This window comes from Notolabrus celidotus, chromosome 8 (genome assembly GCF_009762535.1).
Source record: "Notolabrus celidotus isolate fNotCel1 chromosome 8, fNotCel1.pri, whole genome shotgun sequence".
NCBI classification, from domain to species: domain Eukaryota; kingdom Metazoa; phylum Chordata; class Actinopteri; order Labriformes; family Labridae; genus Notolabrus; species Notolabrus celidotus.
In genome coordinates, this window is record NC_048279.1 from 9,778,191 (window position 1) to 9,801,940 (window position 23,750).

Below are 23,750 nucleotides of genomic sequence, written 5' to 3' on the forward strand. Positions count from 1 at the left end.
GATGTCAGAGACAGAAGACAACACCCAAAGAATCAACTTTTGTCTCTGTATAAACTGAAATTAGATATTTTTCTGTGGGATTGATGGCAGTTTCTAGTTTCTAATGTACAGTAGTTGGTTGTTGCTGGGCATGTTGACCTAAGCGTTTTTAAAGCCTCTTGGGTCGTCTTTTAGTTTCCTAAACAAGTTCTTTATCAGGGTCTTCCTGAGAGTTTGTTTTCTGGTCAGCTGCTTGGCAGCGTTGGTGTAGTTTGCCTTACCTCAGTTTTATTTTGGTTGTATCTAGCTTAATATTTTTGTCCATTTTCCCTTTTCCTTTGCATCGCTTTTTATATTGGTGGTTATTCCCCAATTGCTGCTATATGCAAATAAACAGAGCATCAATGCTTCATTAGACCTTGAAAATATTCAAGGATGTTAGCAAACTGTTCCAACAAGAATGAAAAAGGTCAGTATCTGTAATCAGTTGTGTGGGTGTGCATGTGTGTGTGTATTTTCATAGCTTGACTCAGGCCATGACAAATACGGGAAGGACACTAGAGTTAGATGCAAATTATAATTATTTATTGTACAGCAAAAAACAACTGAAGAATTAACTTCAAATATGGAGTGTGTTAGTCAACAAAGTCAGTGATGTGTGGACCTGATGAAGTGCTAAGTGTCAATATACCTGACAAGTTAGACAAATACTAGACAACTGGGCCAGCAACACACTCTTGATCACTCACCAACAGCAGGATAGAGTCATTTGAAATGATAGCTCCGAACATGAATTAGATTAGAGAAATTCCTTAAAGTCTACTGAAGAGTTCTCCTGAAACATCTAGTGGAGGAAGTAAGCAACAAAGGAGATAGTTCTGTATGTGATTAAAAATGAAAATAAGGACAAAGGAAATGTAGCCTATCAATTAATATAAAATAATGCAAAAGCACACAAGGTAAGAGAAAATTGGACAAAAGAAGTAGAAATCTGCATATCACTAACAGGGTTTCAAAAGATCAAATGTACTAATCTAAATAGAGATGGCAAGCAAAGAATGAATAAAATATACCCTTCAAATTGACCTGGTAGACCCCCTTTTGCATTTAGATTTTACCGTATTTTTGGTTGTTTTGAGTTATTGAATACTTATGCAAGTATTATTAAATTTTTCATTTAAAGTTCATGTAAAAATATGAACAAAATGCAGTGTACTCTGAGTGACGTTGTTTCCATTGCAATACAGTGTGATAATGAAACAAAATAAAAATAGGCCTCAAATGGTTTGTTTCTCAGACAGCTCACCATCACTCATAGAACCATAATCACAATATAACATGTCAATCCTGTTTATTATGTGAAATTCACCTGCACTTCAACCTCAGTTATACCCCCTCTCCTCCCCCTCCCCCACACAGTGAAGGTCTTGTGCCTTTCCCAGGTGCAGAGAAATCTGTGAAGCAGCATGTGGCTTGTCCCAGTTCCTCTACAGTACCTGTGTGCCTTTGTGTATGTGTGTGATTGCATATTGCGACAAGACTGACCCATTTTAATGTTAATAGACACTTCATTGTTCCTAGAACTACTTCAAAATAAAGAATTTGCTGTGTTTAATTGTGACAAAGACGGACAGTGACGTGATGTAGATTATAGATCGTGCAGAGTAAGCATCTAGGAAAATAAGCAGGCCCAGTAAATACAGTAAGCACTGGAAAAGTGGGGCTTAATGTCTGAATCTGAATGACATTGGGAAGTCATGTAGTCAGGGAAAGCTCACATGTTTATTAAAAGGAGGAATGAGGCTACTTCCACCAGTTTCTACTGAGGACAAGATCAGGGATGTAACTTTGAGCCGTTTTAAAGCAGCGCACATCCAATAAGTGTTCTGACTAAAGCAAGTGTTCGTGTGTGTGTATCTGTGAGTGTGTGTATGTGACAGGAGTAGAAGAGCAAGAAACTGAAATTAGAGGGAACTAGAGGGAACCAGAGGGAGGGAGAGAAAGCGGACAAGGCAGCACAGAGTGACATACTAAACTAGAGCGAGAGGATTGCGTCTTTCTCTGGATACTTGGACACCGACGAGCTGCAACAGAAGCAGCAGCAGCAGTAGCAGCAGCTTGAAGTCGGACGAGAGGTGACCGGGGCCGAGGGTGAAGGTGTGTGTGTATATGCGTGTGTGTGTATATGCGTGTGTGTGTGTATGTGAGCGTGAGCGCACGTCCGTGTACGTTGTGCGTCCGGCGGAGAGACTGCAGAAGCAGGAGAGAGTCTCAACATGCTCCCTCTCTGCGCCACTTTGCCCTCTGTCTCTCTGTACTCTCTCCACCTGGGACACAGGCATCTGGCGTTGTGACATGTGAAGAGGCCTAAAGTATGGCATGGAAACATGTTTTCTTTCAAGCAGAAGGAGACGGTGACAGCGATGCAACCCGCGTTTATTCGGACCCTTTTCTACTTTTTCTGTTTCGCGACTTGGTGAGTCCCTCAGTGTTTTTCTTCTTGGTACTGAAACCTCTTGTTCTTCATATAAGTTTGATTATTTAGAAGTTCAATTGTGGTATTCTAATTTTTGATTTGTTTTTATTTCTGTTGTTTAGTGCAAAGAAAATCTCTGGACAGACAAGGATGGATGAGAGGATTTATCCTGAGAATTTTACTTTCATTTTAGACAGACTTCTTGACGGTTACGACAACAGGCTACGACCTGGTTTCGGAGGTATGTAGGCTGTAGTGAAATAAAAAGTCGTGTTTTCGTGGACTATCGAGCATTTTCCATATAAACCTACAAACAGCCATCACAACGTGACCATGGGACTTTATCTTCCAACAATATAAAAAAGTAAAATAACTTACCTTTCATTTGTCACGTTTGACAAAAGACTAAAGGAGGATCCAAGTGCAGATTTAGAATAAAAAAGAACAAAAGGTAAAAACAAACTACTGAAATGTCTAAAAAAACTAAACAAAAAAGGCCAAAATAACACCGGGAACGAAGACTAACACAGATAACACAGGAAAGACTTACAAAGCTCCAACCAAGAATGGACCAAGCAGACTCTTTTTTTTTTTTTTTTTTTAGGTTGAATCTCTCTGTCACGGTGGGTGAAAGACTGAAGGGGGACCCAAGATTTAAAATGAAAAGGTTTTTATAAACAAAAGAAAAAAAGGTTCAAACAAAACTAAAGGTCAATATTAATTTTTTTCTGTCGTATAACAAGTAGAAAGAAACCTTATGGTAACACTTTACAATAAGGGTCCCTTAATTAGCGTTAGTTAATGCATTATTAAGCACAATTAACAGTTTAATAATAGTTTAGTAATCGTTATAATGTATTACCTAACATTAACTAACACATTAGCTAATGCATTAATAAGCAGTTAATTAATGTCCACTGCTAAGAGTTAATTAATACATTATAAAGCATTAATAAAAGTTACAAAACTTAATTAGTTAACCATTAGTGAATGCTTTCTGGACCCTTATTGTAAAGTGTAACACATGCATCACTTAAGTAACACATTATAAATGCTAAACTGCCTCATAAGCATTACTTAACCATAATTAAGCATTAGTGAATGCTTTTTGGACCCTTATTGTAAAGTGTAACACATGTATCTCTTAGGTAACACATACTCTGAAGCAAAATGAGTTGAAATGTAGATGAAGCAACACATATAAAGAATTTAACACATTTTATTTAGAATAAAACAGATAATCACAGATAACATCTCAACTGGCACAGAGAAGTACGGTGGCCCTGAGAGCTCACAGCACTGCAACTTAAGAAAACACATGCAAAAAGAGAAAACACAAGAAAATTAAGAAAACATCTTCATCAATTTGACAACACATGCGCAGCATTTAGAAAACGCGATGCAAAGACAACAGCACTACACATTAAAAAAAGCGCTGCAAATAGACAACAACATACAACAGAAGTGTTTCCAGAGGACACTTAAAAGGGATGCACACGCTTATGCTTATGAGGCAGTTTAGCATTTATAATGTGTTACCTAAGTGATGCATGTGTTACACTTTACAATAAGGGTCCAGAAAGCATTCACTAATGGTTAACTAATTAAGTTTTGTAACTTTTATTAATGCTTAATAATGTATCAATTAACTCTGAGCAGTGGACATTAATTAACTGCTTATCAATGCATTAACTAATGTGTTAGTTAATGTTAGGTAATACATTATAACGGTTATGAAACTATTATTAAACTGTTAATTAATGCTTAATAATGCATTTACTAACGCTAATTAAGGGACCCTTATTGTAAAGTGTTACCAACCTTATTACTCTGGTTGTGAAATTACTGTTAAGCACTAAATGCAGTCTGAAGCCATGTAAAATCATTGTACAGAGTTATTTATTATGAAGTTATTTTTTATAAAGCCAAGAGCGAACTTTGTTTTAATTTTGACTGTTTCATAAAAGCTTTAACGGACCGTATAATGTAGAATAATAAGAATGATAAATGTCGTATCTTAACAGCCCGTGATGTGTAGATGTAGAATGAACTTCGTGACACTGGCCATCTTGGATAGTAATCAGATTTATTACAATCAAACAGCATCAGCATCAGTAACAAGCATCGCGACTGCTTGGAGGACGACCGGGCCAGATGAAGTCGCCTGCCTTCTGTCTTCACGTGCTGGCTTAAATACTATGGAGGTGTACTCAAATTAGAATGAGGGTGTTTTCCAAACACACCCAAATATGGACTTTTCAACACAAGTTTAACATTAGCTGCTATTTGACTCCTTTTGTGAGCGCCTTGTTCTGAGCATTTGACAGAGAAGTCAGCTGTCGTTGTCAACCATATATTTGCCTAGGTCAAAGGTGATCTTTTTTAAGCCCTCCTTAGAGACACCTGGAGCCATTGTGCTGTAACACATTCTGTTGGACAAAATTGAGTAAACATGAGATACTTCATATTCATTGTTTTTTACAAAATGCAACACAACAGGAGAGATGACCCCTCAATAAACATGTTTCCTTATAATTTGGTACTCAGAGCAACAGCCTGATGTTTTGTGGGAGACTATAGACATTCAGCTAATCAGAAGCATGTTAATTCATGCTCAGGAGTCATACCACACATGTGATGTTGGTGTTTTAAGACAGTATCCTCTAGGGCAGGGGATTCACAAAGTGGGGATTGAGACCCACGGGGGGGTCGCGAGACAAGTCTTCCAGATTTTCATTTTTTTTAAGTCATCTAAAATTTCATATTTTACTCATTGATAATATATCGACAAAAGCATCAGTAGCAGCAGGTTCATTCATAACAGCACAGGAAGCACAGCCACACTTGCGTGTAGCTAGCTAATTTTCTGCAGACCAGCTAAATGAAGTATCAAGCAACATTTAACACATCCAGGGACAGTGGGGGTCTTTAGTCTTTGGCACCTTTATTTTGGGGGTCATGGCCTGAAATGTTTGGGAACCCATGCTCTAGGTCGAGGAGTAGCTCCGCCCATGGTCCTCAACTTGCATCTCTGCTAATGCCGTTATATAATCATGTATATGTTGCAGGGGTTTATAGTATGACATGTCTGAAAAAGCTGTATGTCAGAAAGAGCAGGAAGTCAGGCAAACTGTACTCTTGCTCACCTTAACGTGAACAAAGGCTTTGCAGTCTGCTTCCACATTCACTCAATAAGAAAACAAAACCTGGACAGTGTATTATTTCTGTAGCTTTTACACTTTTGTGTACTTTAATTATGCAACGTTATTGGGTATGATACGCTATTCCATTTCTCTTTGTTGTGATAGGATGCAGGCCTGTAAAATGCATTAACGTGTGAACATGTGTTGTTTTCCTGAGGCTGGACTTTGAGGATGGAAGGATTTGAAACAGAAATCAAGCATTGAATATAAAACCTGCTGTTTGTTTCCTTAATTCAACAGGTGCTGTGACAGAGGTGAAGACCGATATTTATGTGACTAGTTTTGGGCCTGTCTCAGATGTTGAAATGGTAGATACCCTACACTTAACACATTTATATGCATGTGTGTGTGTGCTGTATTTATGCTGTTAATTCTTACAAGCCTATATACTCAACTTTGCTGCAAATCTGGTCGTATCACAAGAGATAAACTAGCGTGAATGGCGTTAATGTTCTAGTCATGGGGAGACCAGAATATTTCATACGTATTTCAATGACATGAACTACCTGTGTACCAACCTTGTATTCCCTTTGCATACACATTTTTACGACATAGGAATACACGATGGACGTGTTCTTTCGACAGACGTGGGTGGACAGGCGGTTAATGTATGAGGGGCCAATAGAGATTCTGAGACTGAACAACCTGATGGTGACGAAAGTGTGGACACCAGACACCTTCTTCAGGAATGGCAAGAAGTCAGTCGCTCACAACATGACAGCCCCAAACAAGCTGTTTCGCATCATGAAGAATGGCACCATTCTGTACACCATGAGGTAACTATAACACCACTGACAATCTATTTACACTAAACATGACATACAAACAAACAAACAAACAAACAAACAAACAAACAAACAAACAAACAAACAGATGAATAATTACCAAACCCAACATTGTTCTGATATTTTTATGTCTACACTTGTTTCCTGATATTTTAAAATTTTCTTATTTAAACCATAGAATAGTCTCTTAACTTGAAGCATATCTTATGTGTTGTTTCTTTGTTTTTAAAAATGTTAGAGAGAAGACAGACAGTGGTCACTTAAAGAAATGAAGTTAATTTGCTGTGAATTTGTGGCTCACAGTGTAAAGAGTGTGGGGCTGTGAATAGACAGTGTAGAGGTGACCAAACTTCACATGGCTGATTTTTTGCTCGTTTTGGAAAAATATCTACTCAATAAATTTCTAGTTTTCCAAATGTTGTTTGATGTTACTGACTTTTATTTATAACAGAAGAAATGCCATGACTTTGTAATGTGGCTATCGCTGCTCAATAACAGTGTATGCTAATATGTTATATGCCAGGAAATGTTTCATTGATATCACTGTCTTTCTTCATCTTCAAACATGCCAGAGTCCTCAGAACCTTACACAAGACAGCTAATTACCCCGCTAGCTTTGCAGCTAATTGGAGCTTCGTAGTCCACATGCCTTAATTCAAAGAGTCTAACGTTGGGCTTATTGTATTGCTAGTTGAGCAGCTAACGTCCAGCCTATGGTGGGAGAAATGGTAACAATACAACCTGTTGTTAAACCACGGCACTTTCCCAAGGAACGCATCATGCACTGGGCCTTCGGTCCATATCCCCAGCAGTTTAAAGCACCTAACACCAACACCAGTTGGCTAATTATTGCTACAGGCTAACTAAATCCGTGGCTGTGTTACCTAGCGCCCTTCCAGGCCTGGAGCACTTCAGTTTTCAAGCCTCAATTTGAAGCATTGTTTTCTTTTGCATGTGTTTTATGATTTTGTGTGTCTTCGCTGTGCATTATTCTTGTATTTGGAGTGCATTAGGTGTTGGGGCAGTTGTCAGTGTGTTTTTGCTGTTGCGTTCATGTGTTTTTAAAGATGCATAGTTTCTGCATTTGAAGCTGGTTTCCACTGATGAAGATCATTCGTGCAGTAGCAGACATTCTGCCCTACTCAGCCACCATAATTAACTCTTGATGCATATGTGTGGATGGATGTTTAAATTGGTCCCTTAATAAGCTTTATTACTCTTTATTATACTACAACAGGTTGACTATAAATGCCGAATGTCCAATGAAGCTCGTGGACTTCCCAATGGATGGACATGCGTGCCCTCTCAAGTTTGGAAGCTGTAAGTACTGTGTGTGAGAGGAGAGAGAGTGAGAGAGTGGGGGCGATTATAGGATAAGACTTTTAAAAGTGCTCAGCCCCTAAAGAGACTGCACATTTTGAAAAAAAATTGAATGTATGGAAACACATAAGAAAATATATAGTGAAAGGAAAGTTTCTATTTTTCTTGGCTAAACTCAAACTGTTTCCCACCATAAAAAAGAAGCTTGATAACACTTCTCCGCTGCTTCTTCCTCATCTTGTCCCCTTTCTGTGTCCTCTGTCTCTCTCCTCCTCTCTGCTCTGATAATCACACATAAACATTACGTATTCACCTTGAAAATGACACATAATCTGATGAGAAAGCTAGGATGAGAATAAATTTAAGAGGGAACTGGAGGGGAAATGTTTTAAAATAGTATGGAAATGCACTACCCAGTTATGTATAATCATTGTGGATTTAACTGCAATGAGAAGAACCCACATTTGATGACAGTACTTCAGTACAATGTTTCTTATGTCATTAACACCCATCCACTTTCTCCCCTCATACTTGCCCTCTCTCCCTCTGCTGACTCCATCCTGCTCTTTCTCTCTCTATTGTCTGTTCCCCTTCTTTTAGCTGTCAACCAAAAGGCAAACAATACAACCAAACACAGAATAAATAACCTAATAAGAATAATAACATGACTTATCAAAAAGCTCTGACATTATTTGTATTGATTATTTGTTTTCTTGTTGGCAGTGCAGTCAGGTAACATCATATTGTTTTACTCTCTTTAGTTGCTTCTTTGAACCAAAGAAAAGAATATCAATCTAAGGAAAAAAAGACATGTCCAGTGAGTGTGTTTTTTCTGCGCTTCAGTTCTCTGTCTATAAATGCACTCAAATATATTGTAAAGTTGAATCCTACCACAATTTAAAGCACTGTGAGTGCCTCTGTAAAGGAAATAAGTGCATCAGTTAGTTTGTTAGCTGGAAAGTGTAGAAGACAGAGAGCGGAAGGCTAAGATTAGCCATTATCTTACTACACATGTTAACTTTAACACCATTCAAGCCATGATGTCACTACGACACTTTCTGAATAGAAACAACAATGACCTATCAACCCCAGTTTTCTGTTCCAACATTCAGCTACTTTATCAGCTCATTTTTAAACTTACAGGTGTTTATATTTTGCTTCATGAATTTCACTGTTTCCTGACCACCTTCTCATACTTTCCCGTACTGCTATAGCGGACAGCAACCTTAAAAGCGTTTATCATTAGCTACTGTGCTGGGATGCGGGACATCAGGACAGCATAAAAAATATTGCATATTTAACCTTTTGAAAAAATGTTGTTTGAACCAGTAATGTGTTTTCAACAGTCTCTCAGATACTTTTACAACATTTACAATCAGAGCATCAATACTAATAATAATAATGAAAAGTATTGTTATTATTATTATCATAATTATTGCTATAATAATAACAACAATCAAAAAGTTTGTAATCACTCTGCATAGCACACGTAGAAAACTAAAACAGAAAAAAACCAAAAAAAACCCAGAAAAAACACAGAAATCAGAACAGACCCCCTTTAGGCATGATGTAGTGAATGGTGCTTTTGGAGGCAGCTCTTCGAAATATTCGAAGGAGTTTTATGACTAAATCAGGACAGATACTAGAGAGGCAAAAACACTTGTACTGTTTAGATAGGTGTAGTTTTTTTTGAGAATGGAGAATAATGCACTCTCTGTGTTTGTTTGTTCAGTGTTTTTTTCCTCTTAGTCCTCTCATTTTACGAGTTGTTTAATCCTTCTACCCACATCGTCTTCTGAGGAGAAGATTTTCTGTGTCTGGGTGTTAAAGTCGGAGCCTTTATCTAAATATTCTGCCAACAAATTCTTGTCATAAATGTGTTTCTAAGTTTTCAAAGCAGCAGATTTCCCCTTGTGTTTAATTGTGACTTTCTTAGGAAAAGTCCCAGAAAATCCCCTCAAACCATAATGTGACAGTCTGTGACCTATCCTTCATCCAGTTAATCAAAATGCATTTTTTGGCCTATAAAAGTAATTTGTCACAGAGTTTAAATTGTAACTGGGTTAAGGTAACCTTCCTAGAGGGAAGGCTGAGTATTTAAAGACCTTAATTCCTCTCAATAGTCACCCAAAAAACGCCCCTCAGTTCATGAGAAACTGTACCCCAGAACCTGAGTGTCATTTTGTCACACCAAAAGTAATGATGATAGAAACCAACCTCTCTTTGTCTCTCTCAGTCGATTACAACTGAACCTAAATACTTTAATGGCTTCCTGAATGTATTATCAAGATCTCTCTCCCACCTTTGTGCAATATTTGTCACATCCCCTGAGCTGAGAGAGTATTCTAATGTTAATCTAAGAACAGCTTGACTCCAAATACTACGATTGGTATCAACATTCCTACCCCTGTCGTCAACATAGTTATTGTAAATGCTAATAGTAGACCTGCTGACTTTAAGTGTCATAGATATTAAAGCCAGTCTATTATTATTGATGTGCAGTTCCTGTATGTATGTGTCTGTATGAACTTTTGTTTTGTTGGTGTTGTTGGTGTCTCTCTTTACAACTCTATCTTTCTGCATCTTACTCTATCTCTCTTTCCAATCCAAGTCTCAGCAGAAAGCTATCTAACATGAGTCTGGTTCTGCTTGGGGTTTCTGCCTGTTAAGAGGAAGTTTTTCCTCCCCACTGTACCTTGCTAAAAGTTGAAAAGTGCTCTGTTAGTTGGATTAAGATTAGACTAAGACTGTTGTTTTTGTGAAGAGTCTTGAGATAACATTTTGTTGTGAATTGTTGCTATATAAACAAATGTCAGTTGATTCATTGATTTACAGTGATCGCAAACTATGGTGAAGCATGTGAACCACTGGGTTAAACATCTCAGTAGGTTTGACTGTTCTCCTTTAAATAATAGGATGCATTTGATTTCTTTGTCAGGATTTATGTGACAGTTCAACTCAAAAAAGCTAGAAACTCTTACTTCCTTGTCAAGAGAAACAGCTCTTGAAGTGGCTCACCTGTTGATAATAGATAGGAAAGAAAACATGACACCTCCCCGAATCTCTTAAACTTACAAATGGTAACCACCTTTGATTTTTGTTTTATGCAGAAAAACAAACAATGATTTCTTTGTTACCACTGGAAGTGGTTACCAATTTTCTCAGTTGTGGTTACACTTGTTTCTACCTGTAATGGCAAATTATTTTGAGACTACTTTAAGAAAGGTAGATTTGTATCATAGATTGTGTAACCCCAATCCATAAAAGTTGGGACACTGAAATAAAAACAGATTTTGATTGTTTGCAAATCATTGAAACCCTGTATTTAACTGATGATAAAGGGACAAGGCTGATTACTGATACTGTATGACCATGATCTGTAGGCGCTCAGATGACACTGCATTAAAAACAGACATGACTTTGTAGTGAAATCACAGCATGAGCTCAAAATACTTCTAAGAACCATTGTCTGTGAACACAGTTTTTTTGCTAATTACACAAATGCCAATTAAAAACTGTACAAGGGTTGTCAAAGAAAAATCTAAATATTGAATAAGTAATCAAATCATTCTTTTAAACAGGCCATCAATTGTGAATAGGAATATTTGATTGCACTTCCATGTGGATGTCTGTCATCCAAGTTCTAGCATGGGCTTGGTCACAGCACTAAAAGCTCTGCATGACGGACAGTCACAGGAGTCACAACTTCAGTAATGATGACAGAGACTTCACAACCTAACTGAGCTGCACGGAGAGCGATTTTAACCCTGGATGATCTAAAGAGCCGTGATTGGAGATACATTGGATTCTGGTTGTTGGACTTGCTCTGTTTATAATAGCACAGCTTAGTTTGAGCGCTGAATGTCTGTTCTGAATGCGTACAACTTCTATTAAACTATAAAGACAAAGCTGCTGTGTGAGGGGGAGAGAGCGCACTCTCAGCTCTAACCCAAAGCACGGGCAGGGAGAAAGACATAGAGAGAGGAGATAGAGAGAGGGAGATCTATGGCATTTGAAGCTTTAGGGTATAGGACAGTATTTCATTAGTTTCATTTTTCATGTGTAGTAAAAAAAAATATATGGTGAAGTGTTTATGTTGAAATGAATATACCCATACTGTGGTTTGCATTAACCCGTATTTATCAGCTCTTGTCTGGTTTCACGTGCAGTTGTCCAGCAGACATAGATATCATCAGCCAAAATGACTGGCGGGAAATAATCATATCATCATATTAAAGGTGTGTTTATGTTTGAAATATTTCACTGGAGTTGCAGACATGTATGCATGTACGCAAGTTGATGGTAGCATGGTTAGACGTGGTCAAAAATCGGGCTTGTCCTGAGCCACGCCTTCAGATGACCCTTGAAAGCTGGATCATTCCCTAACTGAGCGTGATGGCTGTTCCATAATGTGCTTCCTTTGAACAAGACATTTCAACCAAAGGTGGATCGTCTAAGAGATACCCTGCAGTCACCTCTAACAGTGGCTCTTATGAGTCTAGTGGAAGAGGCACTGGTGGCTCTCTGTTTAATGTAAACGTTTAGTGGTGCCAGCCAGTGTAGGACTTTATAAATTCATCACACAGGCAGTTTTACATTTTTGGAAGTTTCAAAGCTTAACAGCTTGTGCGTCAGCAGGATGTTACGATGGTGACATTTCTTGTGTAATATTTTCAATGCTTATTTGTACAGAGATTCAAAAGGTTTCAGAGTTAATGCTTCTGTATGTGAACATCACACACACTGTTTTCCTGATGTATAATAGGAGACATGATTTGGTGTTAGTCCTGTATATAGGTCATTGCTGACGTGAGTATCTGGGCAGCTTCTATGACATTTATAGCTAGGGTAAAAATAACTGCACCATCCCTGTACATTTGGAAATTAACATTTGGGGAAATATTAGGGAGATAATTAATATATAAAGAAAAAATCCAAGAATGGAGCCTTGTGGGACCCCCCAAGGACACTCAAGGTACAAAGATTTGATGCCGTTGACCACAACAGTGTTTTCTGTTGATAGATATGACTTTATTCACCTCATGGCCTGTGCTGAGAGATTAAAGTTGGTCCGTTTAGTTAGTAAGCCTTGACAGTCAAAGGTGTCAAATGCTCTTTGCAGATCTGAAATCACAGCACCAACACAACTTTCTTTTCAAGAAAGGCTTTTGTTCATTTAGGGAAATAGTAAGAGCAGTTTCAGTTGAATGGTGGGCATGAAATCCAAATGGCATGGGATGCAGAGAGGTGTGCCCCTGTTTAGATGGTCAATTAGCTGTTTGGGTACCCATTTTTCTATTGCATTAGAGATAAGTGGTTGGATTCTAAGTGGCCTTTAGTTGGCCATATCCATTTTATTTCCTGATGTGAATATTGGACTAATTCTTCCCACCTTCTGAGCTAATAGATAAATTAAACAAAAATGTTATTGGGCGTACCAGAAGTGCTTTGTGAGCTTTTAGGAAGTTGCTGTCCAATCCAAAAATGATCTGATCTTTTGCTTTAAAAGATTATTTTTATTATTTCAGGTTCAGATATTTCATTTTTGTTAAAAACAGGCTGAGCATGGTTGATGGGGCAGCGTACACAATATGTCTGAGCAAAAAGCTGAGATATTTCTTGCACAGATATTTTAAATGATATGTTTAATTCCGTAGCCAGGATTATAAATTTAAGTTCTAGTTCAATGTTTTCTTGTTTATTCTGTCTGATGGTTAATGTATGAATATTGTGCCAGATTTTTTTCACATCCTCTTTTGTGTTTTCAATTGCCGGGGTAATTTTATTTCACACAGATGTAAAGTTTTGTCTTTATACTAGATAACAAGGATTTTCTGAGAAGTTGGTCTCTCACCTTCATTAGTTTAAAACAATCTGCTCCGAGGCCTTGGTAAAGAGTTGATTTCATTTTTTATTTGGCACACACTCACTGTGAAAGTCACCATAACTACTTTGAATTTTGGAATTAAACAGTCTGCTGTGGTTATCAACACCCTCACATGAGAGTAGTTTATATCAAGCAATTTCTTTTAATGCTATTTCTATGTGCTTCTGCTCTCAACCATTACAGTTCCATGTTTTTAATGGATGTAGCTCTATGCTAATTAGAGGGATTTGTTTCAGGATGCTGATTCATGAGCCTGGAGGGTAGCACCATCAAACTATTTAATGATCCATGAAGATCTCCCTGTCCATTATTTCCAAGAAGGCTTTGCTTCTGCAGACATTGTAGGCTTGTCGCCCTGTGGCGTTTACCAAAACAAAACTGTCTGTTTTATCAAACAGTTCTTTAATCTCCGTAGTCTTTGGAATGAATGATGATGAAGCACTGGAGTATCTAACTTCTCTTTGATATGAAGGCTGTCAAAAAGAGAAGTACGGGCACTGATTAGAAAGTTAGTCCAGTAAACATTTGCTTTTCCAAGACAGACTTCTTCTACGATTATCCACTCCAAGTTGAGGCACTGAGCATAGGTTGCATCATGGCATCCATTGCAATGCTCCCTAACTATATGGGCCTGTGGCATGTCTCAGTGAAGCTGAATTAGAATGACTGCTATGGCCTCCAGAGCTGGATTTTGTCCATCACCTGTTTGAGATGCTTATAGTGTTCAGTCAGGCCTGGGAGTGGAATACAAGTTACCCATCCAATGACTCCATGAGGAAATTTCAATAACTCCTGAGCAGGTTTTCAGGGTATATGGTTCTCCAGCCTCCTTCATACCAAAGAGCTCAAAAAATAATTTTTTTGTCAAGGACTTGTTTCTCTGCTAGTCTAAGTGCACATTTTGACAGCTCTCTCCTTCTGGCCTCATGGATAAACTCTGACAAGACAGATTTTGGCACAGTTGCAAAGGACCCAGTTATCCATGGAGCTGGCCATGGATGCAGTACAGTTAGGTGGCTGTTGCTGTCGCATTCAACTAACTTCTGCATCAAACTCCTCCAAAACCCACTCCCGAGTTTTTGCACTCAAAAGATGGCACTATTCTTAAAGCAATTGGAAAACATGGGTTTAGTTACGGGGGAGATGTATGTGAAGCTGTATATAACCTTGAGGACCTTCAACCATGGCAATTTCCTGGATGTAGTACTGTTGCTCAGTCACTGTGATGTATGCCTCCAGGAGCATTGATAGGAAAGGTACAGGAAGATGGTCCCTTGTTACTTTGTTGTCCAAAACAACTGTCAACAAGGTGATCAATGTCATCAGGATCATAACTCAATAAAAGATTGCAGTTGAAGTTCAGAAGGTGGTGATGTTTCATTGCAAATGGACACCACACAGTGTTAACAAATAAGGACCAGTGTGCAGTAGTCTTGCAGTGTCCATGATTCAGCATCAGGACTGTATTTTGTAGAGCTTCTCAAAAGACCCTGGAAGGGATGGGCATCGACATTAACTTTTCAATGCTGTTATGCAATGAATGCAGTACGAAGCACAGATTTTGCATGCATGGACCCAAAGAACTTCCTTGATAGAAGAACAAAGGGCCCTTAAAACGCTGCCAGGATGGAGCTCAGCAAATATCTGATGAAGTTTGATGACAATGCCATAGCGGAGAACTTGCAGGCTGAGTTTAAGAATCTGGCCAAGCAGTGGGAGAGACTGAAAATGTCCCCTTCGGATGGGCATAATACCAGAGACAGGGGAGCCAGGAGAGTACCAGAGGAACAATCTGGTGATCTCATGGAAAGCACAGAGCGAACAAGCAGACATTATGCCACATGTAAAACCTGTGCAGTATGTTGCTTTCTGCTCTTGTCACAGTTCAGTCTTCTCATTGGTGCTTACCATGTTATTGGTATGGGACACAAGTTCCTCCTCACTTTATCTGTTGAAAGCTTTCTCTCTTTCTCCATCAAATTCAATTTTAAGTACATCAAAAAATGACACACTCATGAAAGACGGTGCTAATTATGAGCTCACGTCAAGGCTCACAGCAGCCAGATAAATAATTAAAGCACTGGCCTATCAAAATGCAGCAAAAAGCTAAGTTTAGTGTTAGCATTGTGAACATTGATAAAGTCCCTTGCTTTACATCATTTTGTTTATTCATTTTGTTAGCTGGAATACACTAGGTTGCTATAACTTCCAAAATAACGCTTGATAGCCTGTGATTGGTGAATTTTTACTAATAAGATGCTTTTTTCTTGAGTAAGTATCAGATAGGCTACGTAAATATAACAAGTGTATAAGGTAAGACAGAATGAGGAATTATTTCACTTTAAAAACTCAAAAAACTTGTTAAAAGAAGAGGGGATGCTACACAATGGTGAACATAGTCCTGTCCCAACTTTTTTGGAACATGTTGCTGGCAACAAGTTTACACGGAGTATATGTTTTTCATAAAACAATAAAATGATTCAGTTTCAACATCTGATATGTCACCTTTACATTAATTTTAATGAGGTATAGGGTTTAAGTGATTTGCAAACCATCAAATCCTGTTTTCTCATTATTTTAGACAGAGTCTCAACTTTGTTGGAAATGGGGTTGTATTAAAGCAGCTGTCTAAAACCTGGTTTATACTTTGCGTCAAATTAGGCAGAGGCCTACGCACTTAGCTGACGGGCACCTCCTGTAACTACGTGTTGATTGATGCGGACTGCAAGAGGCTGTTTGCACTTGTAAAAAAAATCTGGTTGAATCTGAACAGATATAAACTTTCCATATAATTCATCTGACTATTTTTACTTAATTTATCATTTAATTACAAGTTATGGTCTCGGTCACTAGTTTGAAGGATTCAACAATACACTTAAAAACGTTATTTGTGATGTGAAATATGGACGACAAAGCAAGGTGGTAGCTACCTATGATTAACAAACTGTCAACAAGAACAGAGGCATATCAATGTATGCTGATATATCCTTCAATCATTCAATTATGTTTGCTTTTGGTGAAAATAAAATGTTCATATGACCAAAATGCCCAACTCAAGGCTTAAAATATATTTTTTCTGCATTTTCTAAAAAGTCAAATGTTTTATTTCCAAAGCGTTGTGAGATGACTTGTCACTGCTTGGTGCTGAAAAGCTGAGCACTTTGTTTGGCACAGAGTGACTGAATCATTATACTGAATAATGAAGCATTTCATACTTCATTATGAACAATGAGGCCTAGTCAGTGTATATATTTAGACTTCAGCAGAAATAAGTTATCAGAATGAAAGAGTGTCTCCAGTGTAGCTTTGTCTTATCAGAGAAAAGCAGCGATTTGAAGGTTGCATCTGCATGGGAAGAAAATAAAACGCCTTCTATAAACATGCTTTCTATAACATTTAACAATGGTGACATTGTGGAGTATAAATTCACATTATTCAGTTATTGTCCTTCTCCCTTTACTCATCCTCTTCCTTAAACAACCCTGTTTTGCTGAAGCTTGCCTCCAGTCAGGAAAAAGCAACCATGGATCTGATGCCTGAAGTAAAGGACAGGTCAGAATCCCTTCCTCACCCTCAGGATGGCACAGACCTATGCAGCTATTTTTCATAGCTGTGTGTGTGTGTGTGTGTGTGTGTGTGTGTGTGTGTGTGTGTGTGTGTGTGTGTGTGTGTGTGTGTGTGTGCGCGTGTGTGTGTGTGCTAAGTTTCTGCATATCTTAATCTCTCTTTCTCCACCCCTCTCTCTTTCTCCTTGTCTGTTTCTCCATCTGGACTTGTGTGCACAGGCATCGTGTTCCACTCCATGACACCAGAGTCATTTCATTTCGCTTGCACAGTTGGTATCCTGCTCATGTGGAGTTCTATAGAAAAGGAAACTGGCATTTTGTTGTGCTTCCAAAGACGAGCAAGAATACTCAGAACAAAACACTCTGTTTAACTGATGTTAGAGAATATATGAACCTGATTTAAGATGTAGCCAAAGGAGATATTCGAGACTTTGGTTTCACTCTGAATTACTCTCTCAAGCTTCTCCTGTCTTAGAACTCATCTGTCTGAGATCAAATGCACCACACATCTGATGAGACAACAAATTCACCCAATAGCGTTTTTTTCTCACAGACTGATGGATAAAAGGAAAATAAACATTCAGAAGAAGCGTTTACCTTTTGTTTTATTGGGGCTGTAAATTAAAGCTACTAGTCTCAACACTTTGGTGTCAAGGATATGATCAGAGACACCGCTACAGAACCTTGAGGACACACTCTGACCCTAGAGACCATGAAAATTTCCTCACACTTCTGCTCAGTGTTCATACCAACAAACTGGAATATTTACGTGGTGGTTCAAAGGCCCTATTGTAATCCTAAGGATTATTATTATTCCTCTCTTGCTTATTTGGGGGCCTTAACATACTTGGACCTTCAAGGATTTTTGCATGCACATCAGGCCTGGTGAAAAATAGTATAATTTGTGGTTGTCAAATAGGGGTAATAATAAAATATATATATTTTTTTCGTCAGAGAGCATGGTCATTACGTTAAGTCAAATCTTGATTTTGCCATACATTTTCAAACTGTTCCAGCTCAGCCATACATCAACATAATGGCCCGACGTCTCTTGTATTGATGAGGGGTCCTAGCCTGGACATATCCAGCTTTGAACATTACAACAGGAAGTAACTGCTCTGACATGACCATTGTCAAATTTTATCTGAGTGGCCAAATTCCCCTGAACATTCTTCTGGTACATCCCCCCACAATCCCAGAAGCGCACATAAGTCTATGCTGAATGCTGATGCCATGGCAATGGATTTTTCGCCAACAAACTTGTCCGTAGGGCTTGACATACTTGTGACCCGTGCCCCAAATCAGGTACAGCAGCTTTTGAAAGCCACATTTGAACAATTGCACCACAGAAGCGTGTCAAAGGCTTTCCTATTTTGAATTCTCCTCCAAATGCACCTGTCAAATCCATCCTACTTTTCCAAGCCCGCGAATGATGCATTCATTGAGTGCTACTTTGTGGCCCAACATATCCCAAGATTCATTGCCCACTAATTCAAACGAGATGGCAGAATTTCAACCGTCCAAGGATTCAACCGGTAAATGTAAGCATTTGGTTTAAACTTGATTAAGAAGCTAGCGATGCAGAATATAAAAATAAATTAGGTATTGTCATTTAAATTGAAAAGTACCTTATAATGGGTCAAGTAACATTATGTTAGTAATGTAGGATCTTTGGCAAGATAGCTAGAGGGAGCTACAGTTAAAGCAGTTTACAGCTTCAATTGGATCAATCAATCAATCATCAATCTTTATTTGTATAGCGCCAAATCGCAACAAACGTTATCTCAAGACGCTTTCACAAACACAGGAGGTCTAGACCACTCTATGTCAATATATATCTAATCTATCAGAATATATATCTAAAAAAGGAACCACCTCCACAGGGTCCAGGACTGAGCTGGCCTTCTTCACCATGCAGACATCCCAACTGCAATGTCTCCAGTAATTCAGCAACCAAACTGGCTTGGAGGTAAGGTAAAATAGCCCATTTAAAATAACCACCTGACAATGCAGTATAAAGTAACATTTAAAACACCTCTTTTCCTACATTCTTCACATGATCATTAGACAACCAGTAGATTGGGCAATACCTCTGAGCTTTGTTGTAGTGTTTTAGTATTAACTGACACTTTTTTTTTAACCTTCAATTGGGAACTGCCAAACGTTAAGTCTTGTAGATTTTGTGTCTGATCTACTGTGTAAGCTTGTTCAATATTTATAAGCTTTAATATCTATGGTAGCATGTTCCCTTTTCTCTGTCTCCTTATTGAAAAGAACAATTCTGGGTAAAATAGACCGGCAGCACAAAGTGACACCCATGCAAGTATTTACATGTTTTCAAATTTTAAATAATACGTTATGCAGTTTAAGAAATACTTGTATACTGATTTTGTGTGTGAGTGTGCATGCGTGCGTGCCTGTATTTGTGTGTGTTGTTCATGACCATGATTAACTTTATTTCATTTAATTTAGGAATTCAAGTGTGAAGGGACAGGAAAAGACGTGAGTAGCAAGCCCACTGCTGCAACATGGGACAGAGACCCTCCATCACCCCCTTGTCTTAATTACATCCATCCCTGAGGGTTTAGGGATGGATGCACTGGACTTTTATTTTTGCATACTTCTTCTCCTCAAGGAAATTAAAAAAAAAAAAAAAAAAGTGTAGTTACTTTAACTGACTGAGTGTTTGGTGTAGTAAAGACATAGTTTTATAACATTAGAGAACTGTATCTGGACACGTGAAAATATTGATCCTTGCATAGCTTTGATGCCTAATGAAATCAAATGCATTCTATTACTCTGTTTCTGTTATTGTTTTTTTCCTCAATAAATGTTACAGTATTGAAAACATGAGAGTGTCTTTGTGCATTGAGGTGTTCCAAACTTTTGCATCTTAAAGCTGCTGTTGGTAGAAATGATGTAAAAGACGTTACTTTTCTTCTGCTGGGTCTGGAGAAAAAGTCATAATGCCCATCAGTACTCATCGGTAAGTGGAGTAATTTGAGACTTTTGCGAAATCTCTGCGTTTTCCAATGCCTTTGTATCAAGCAATGTTATTATTCCCCTCGTTCCTGTTATGACGGACCAATCATAGCTAATCTCCAATCCTCTGTCCTGATTGGTTAAGGGGCGGCCCCGACTACGTCCTCTGATTGGTTATGAGTCCGGCACTATCATGACTGCACATGGCGATCTGTGTTGGGGGGGCTAAGAGGAAATCTGGATGGGAGGGATAGTGTTGAAATTCGAAGTCCCTCTCTCTGAACAGATGCTTACTCTGTGACTACCAACAGCAGCTTTAGCAGGATATTTCAGCTTATTTTAGTGAGGTTCTATGAGTTACATGTCATTAGTCTTCGTATTAGCCAAAACGGACGCCGGTAAGCTCGGCCCCTATAATGAGGAGCTGCTGGGAGAAACAACATACAAGCTAGGCTACAGATTACTGCAGACGGGGCTGATTCTGTAATTCAGCTTGGTCTAGGTGCCACCAGAAAGCTAATTTGTTTTTGAACAATTTTCAGACGTTCAACAGACACGCTCCTCTGCCTGCGGTGCATTGATCAGCTAACCTAATCTATAATGTACGTCACTGATATATTTTCAACTTTTGACATTTTTACATCTCAGTTTTAAATTATGTGTAGCAGGAAACGTCTGAGATTACCCAGCGGACACAGTAATGTGTGTAGAGTTTGTTACATCAGCTCACTAAATCTCTCGGCTTTACTGTCAGTGAACACTTAAGGCGCCCAATATATGCTCTATGTTGTAGTTTTTGTTTGGCTTTGATTGCTTGGCTTCTGAAAACCTCACACTTCCTCCAATTCCACCTCACGTCTGAAAAAGGTAACTCCTAGCTCCAGAAAAACAAACACAATGGCAGTCAAATGCCAAACTCATGGATCCCTCTCATCGCCCCAGCTAAAATCACTCTACCTTCTGTATACACAAAAATGTACCCAGCATTATTTTTTCTTTTTATCTTGCAGTAAGTGACTCACATAGAGCTGCCTTTGCTTTCTGCCCACAGATGCCTATCCCATGACAGAGATGATCTATACTTGGACCAAAGGGCCCAAACATTCAGTGGAGATCCCTCCTGAGTCCTCCAGCCTTGTTCAGTATGACCTCACCGGTCAGACTGTCTCCAGTGAAACCATTAAATCCATCACAGGTGACACTTTCTTATCAATTTTGACTTATCAGCTGCATTATACTGAATGATTCAAAGCCAAATGGCTGCAGGTATCAGCACCTCCAAGGATGGTATCGCCCCTTAAAATCATATCCCATCAAGCCCTACCATCCCTCTCAACTGTGTTTTAGTCTAACACTTCGTGCAGTATAAACACTTGTATTGACACTGCACTTCAGGATTATTTGGACAGATAATAAATTACAACAAGCCCAGGTCTCGCCCCCCAGTTCCTGTGTGGCAAATCTGACCCTAACTCTGGTTTATAATCATGTAGTGTGGGGCTACCCTTAGTGTAGATTTTACAGTTGTGAGTTTCCAGAGTTTAAGTCCCATAAAGTTATTTGTTTCCGGTCACCAGTGAGACAGTCAGGTGATCATGGATTAATGTTAGCCCGCTAGCAACAGCTGTGGTTAGCTCACATGCTACCAAAGTCTGTTAAGCTTTTTATAGAGGTGTTCATAGGGAGGAGAGAGAAACGGAGAAGCCCACTTTGGGACAGTTTACCTGTTTGTAGCAGAACACTGAACAAAAACGGGCTCAAACGTCCCATGAGGAGGACTTGGTGTAAATACACAAACTGATGCTAAAGAAACAATAGTGAAAGAAAGTAGGATCAAAGAAAAAGAGAAAATGTACAAATACTGTAGAGGAAACAATTTTCCCTCGGCTAGTGTTCAGTGCAAATGAGAAACCATTGTTCTGTTGCTGGTGCAGGGAGGCTCCAGAAATGATGAGAGTTGATATTCCCTTCAACATTATAATGTACTTTGCCAGTCACAATCTGTCTAAATGATAAACTGCTCTACATGTGGTTGATTCTGTAGATGTAACAGATATTTTATATTCTGTGCTACAAGCCTTTTCTTTCTGCTGCAAGACCATCAACCTTTGAAGCACTAGTGATAAGGCCAAAAAAAGTGAATGTACAGCTCTGCATTAGGTGGAAATGGGTCTAAAAGACAGGCTAATTGTTTAGATCAGCGGTTCCCAAACTGCAGGGTGCTCCCCCCAGGGGGGGTCAGAGTTATGACAGGGAGGGCACGGCAAGTCTAAATAAAACAAATTCTGCATTGCTAACTAGGCCAACTATGTGAAAGAACTGCCAGGTAGGTGTGGGTGATGTACTTCTTTCAATACAGTCTGGTACTAAAACACACATTTGGTTTCAACACGCACGCTTTGGTTTGAGTACACACATGACTGGGAGGTAAAATAGTACTGTATTAGAGTAATATGTGACAGACAACAGCGTAGATTGAACCCCCCTCCCCTCCTCCTCCCTGTCTGATAAAAAACATTTAGGTGCCGTGTCCACTAACGCCGTTTTTGCACTGGTAGCTCCCACGACCTCAATTTCAGAGCGCTTCTCCCCAGCGTTTACTGCTGCCATGTTACAAAAGCTGCCCTGCAGCACTCCGTTTCCCTAAGTAGTGACCATTAGGTCTGTTTTAAAATGCTCTGTAAGCTTCATGTTTGCTTTTATTCAATGGCATTTTAACAGGAAACTGTAAAATCTATTTATAGAAATTGTGTCATATTATTAGCAGCAGCTCTAAACTCTGAAATTGTACCTCTAAAACAGGAGTGTGATAACTTTTGGAACGGCCCTCTACGTACTACCTATGAATGTAGTAAGCAGTAGGTACTGCCACTGCGTTTCAATTTAGTATGTTGGGTCTGGTCTGCAGTTTGCTGAGCCAGACGTCACTGGTTTTCTGGTTTCGGAAACCGGAAGTAAACAACGGCCAAGCTGACTGATAAACTGCTTCTTTTACAGATTTACAGCTGTCTGTTTGTGTGGTGAATTTAATCTGATATAGTTTCAATGCCTGTTTTTTTCTGTATAAACACAGAGCAAGCACTGTGCGAATATTTATGGGTGGGGATATTTGAAGGATTTGGAGCTTAAAACCTAGCCTCTTTAAGACTGTTAGCATTATGAGTTGAGGCATTTCAGAGGGACATGTTCCAGATAAATACACTGTGTCTCATAGCATATGTGTATTTGGGTGGAAACATACAGGGTTATCAAAATATAGAGTACAAATCAAATCAAATGTGACTGTTTCTGAACCAGCATTATGTCAGGGTGAAATATTCTATAAGAAAATCTTTCTTCTCTTTTACTCAAAGTAATTCTTTTCTGTTGATCCTTTAGGTGAATATGTGGTGATGACGGTCTTCTTCCACTTGAAACGTAAAATGGGCTACTTCATGATTCAGACGTATATCCCCTGCATAATGACAGTAATCCTTTCCCAAGTGTCCTTCTGGATAAATAAAGAATCAGTCCCGGCACGCACAGTCTTTGGTATGTAGATCCCCACACTAC

The 23,750-nt window shown here is 38.8% G+C and overlaps 1 protein-coding gene across 2 annotated transcripts in view; it reads left to right on the forward strand.

The window, feature by feature from the left end:
• The first annotated feature begins 2,163 nt into the window (after positions 1 to 2,163).
• The window catches only part of gabra4 (gamma-aminobutyric acid type A receptor subunit alpha4), a 33,601-nt gene continuing 12,014 nt past the window's right edge, over positions 2,164 to 23,750 (forward strand). Inside the window, exons 1-7 of one of the 2 annotated variants that reach the window (XM_034690163.1) lie at positions 2,164 to 2,455; positions 2,578 to 2,696; positions 5,899 to 5,966; positions 6,214 to 6,434; positions 7,681 to 7,763; positions 21,250 to 21,393; positions 23,577 to 23,729. In XM_034690163.1, the coding sequence (XP_034546054.1) occupies positions 2,367 to 2,455; positions 2,578 to 2,696; positions 5,899 to 5,966; positions 6,214 to 6,434; positions 7,681 to 7,763; positions 21,250 to 21,393; positions 23,577 to 23,729 (877 nt within the window). In that variant the 5' untranslated portion in view covers positions 2,164 to 2,366. The remainder of the gene's footprint in view (positions 2,456 to 2,577; positions 2,697 to 5,898; positions 5,967 to 6,213; positions 6,435 to 7,680; positions 7,764 to 21,249; positions 21,394 to 23,576; positions 23,730 to 23,750) is intronic. The other variant, XM_034690164.1, reaches the window with a different exon arrangement.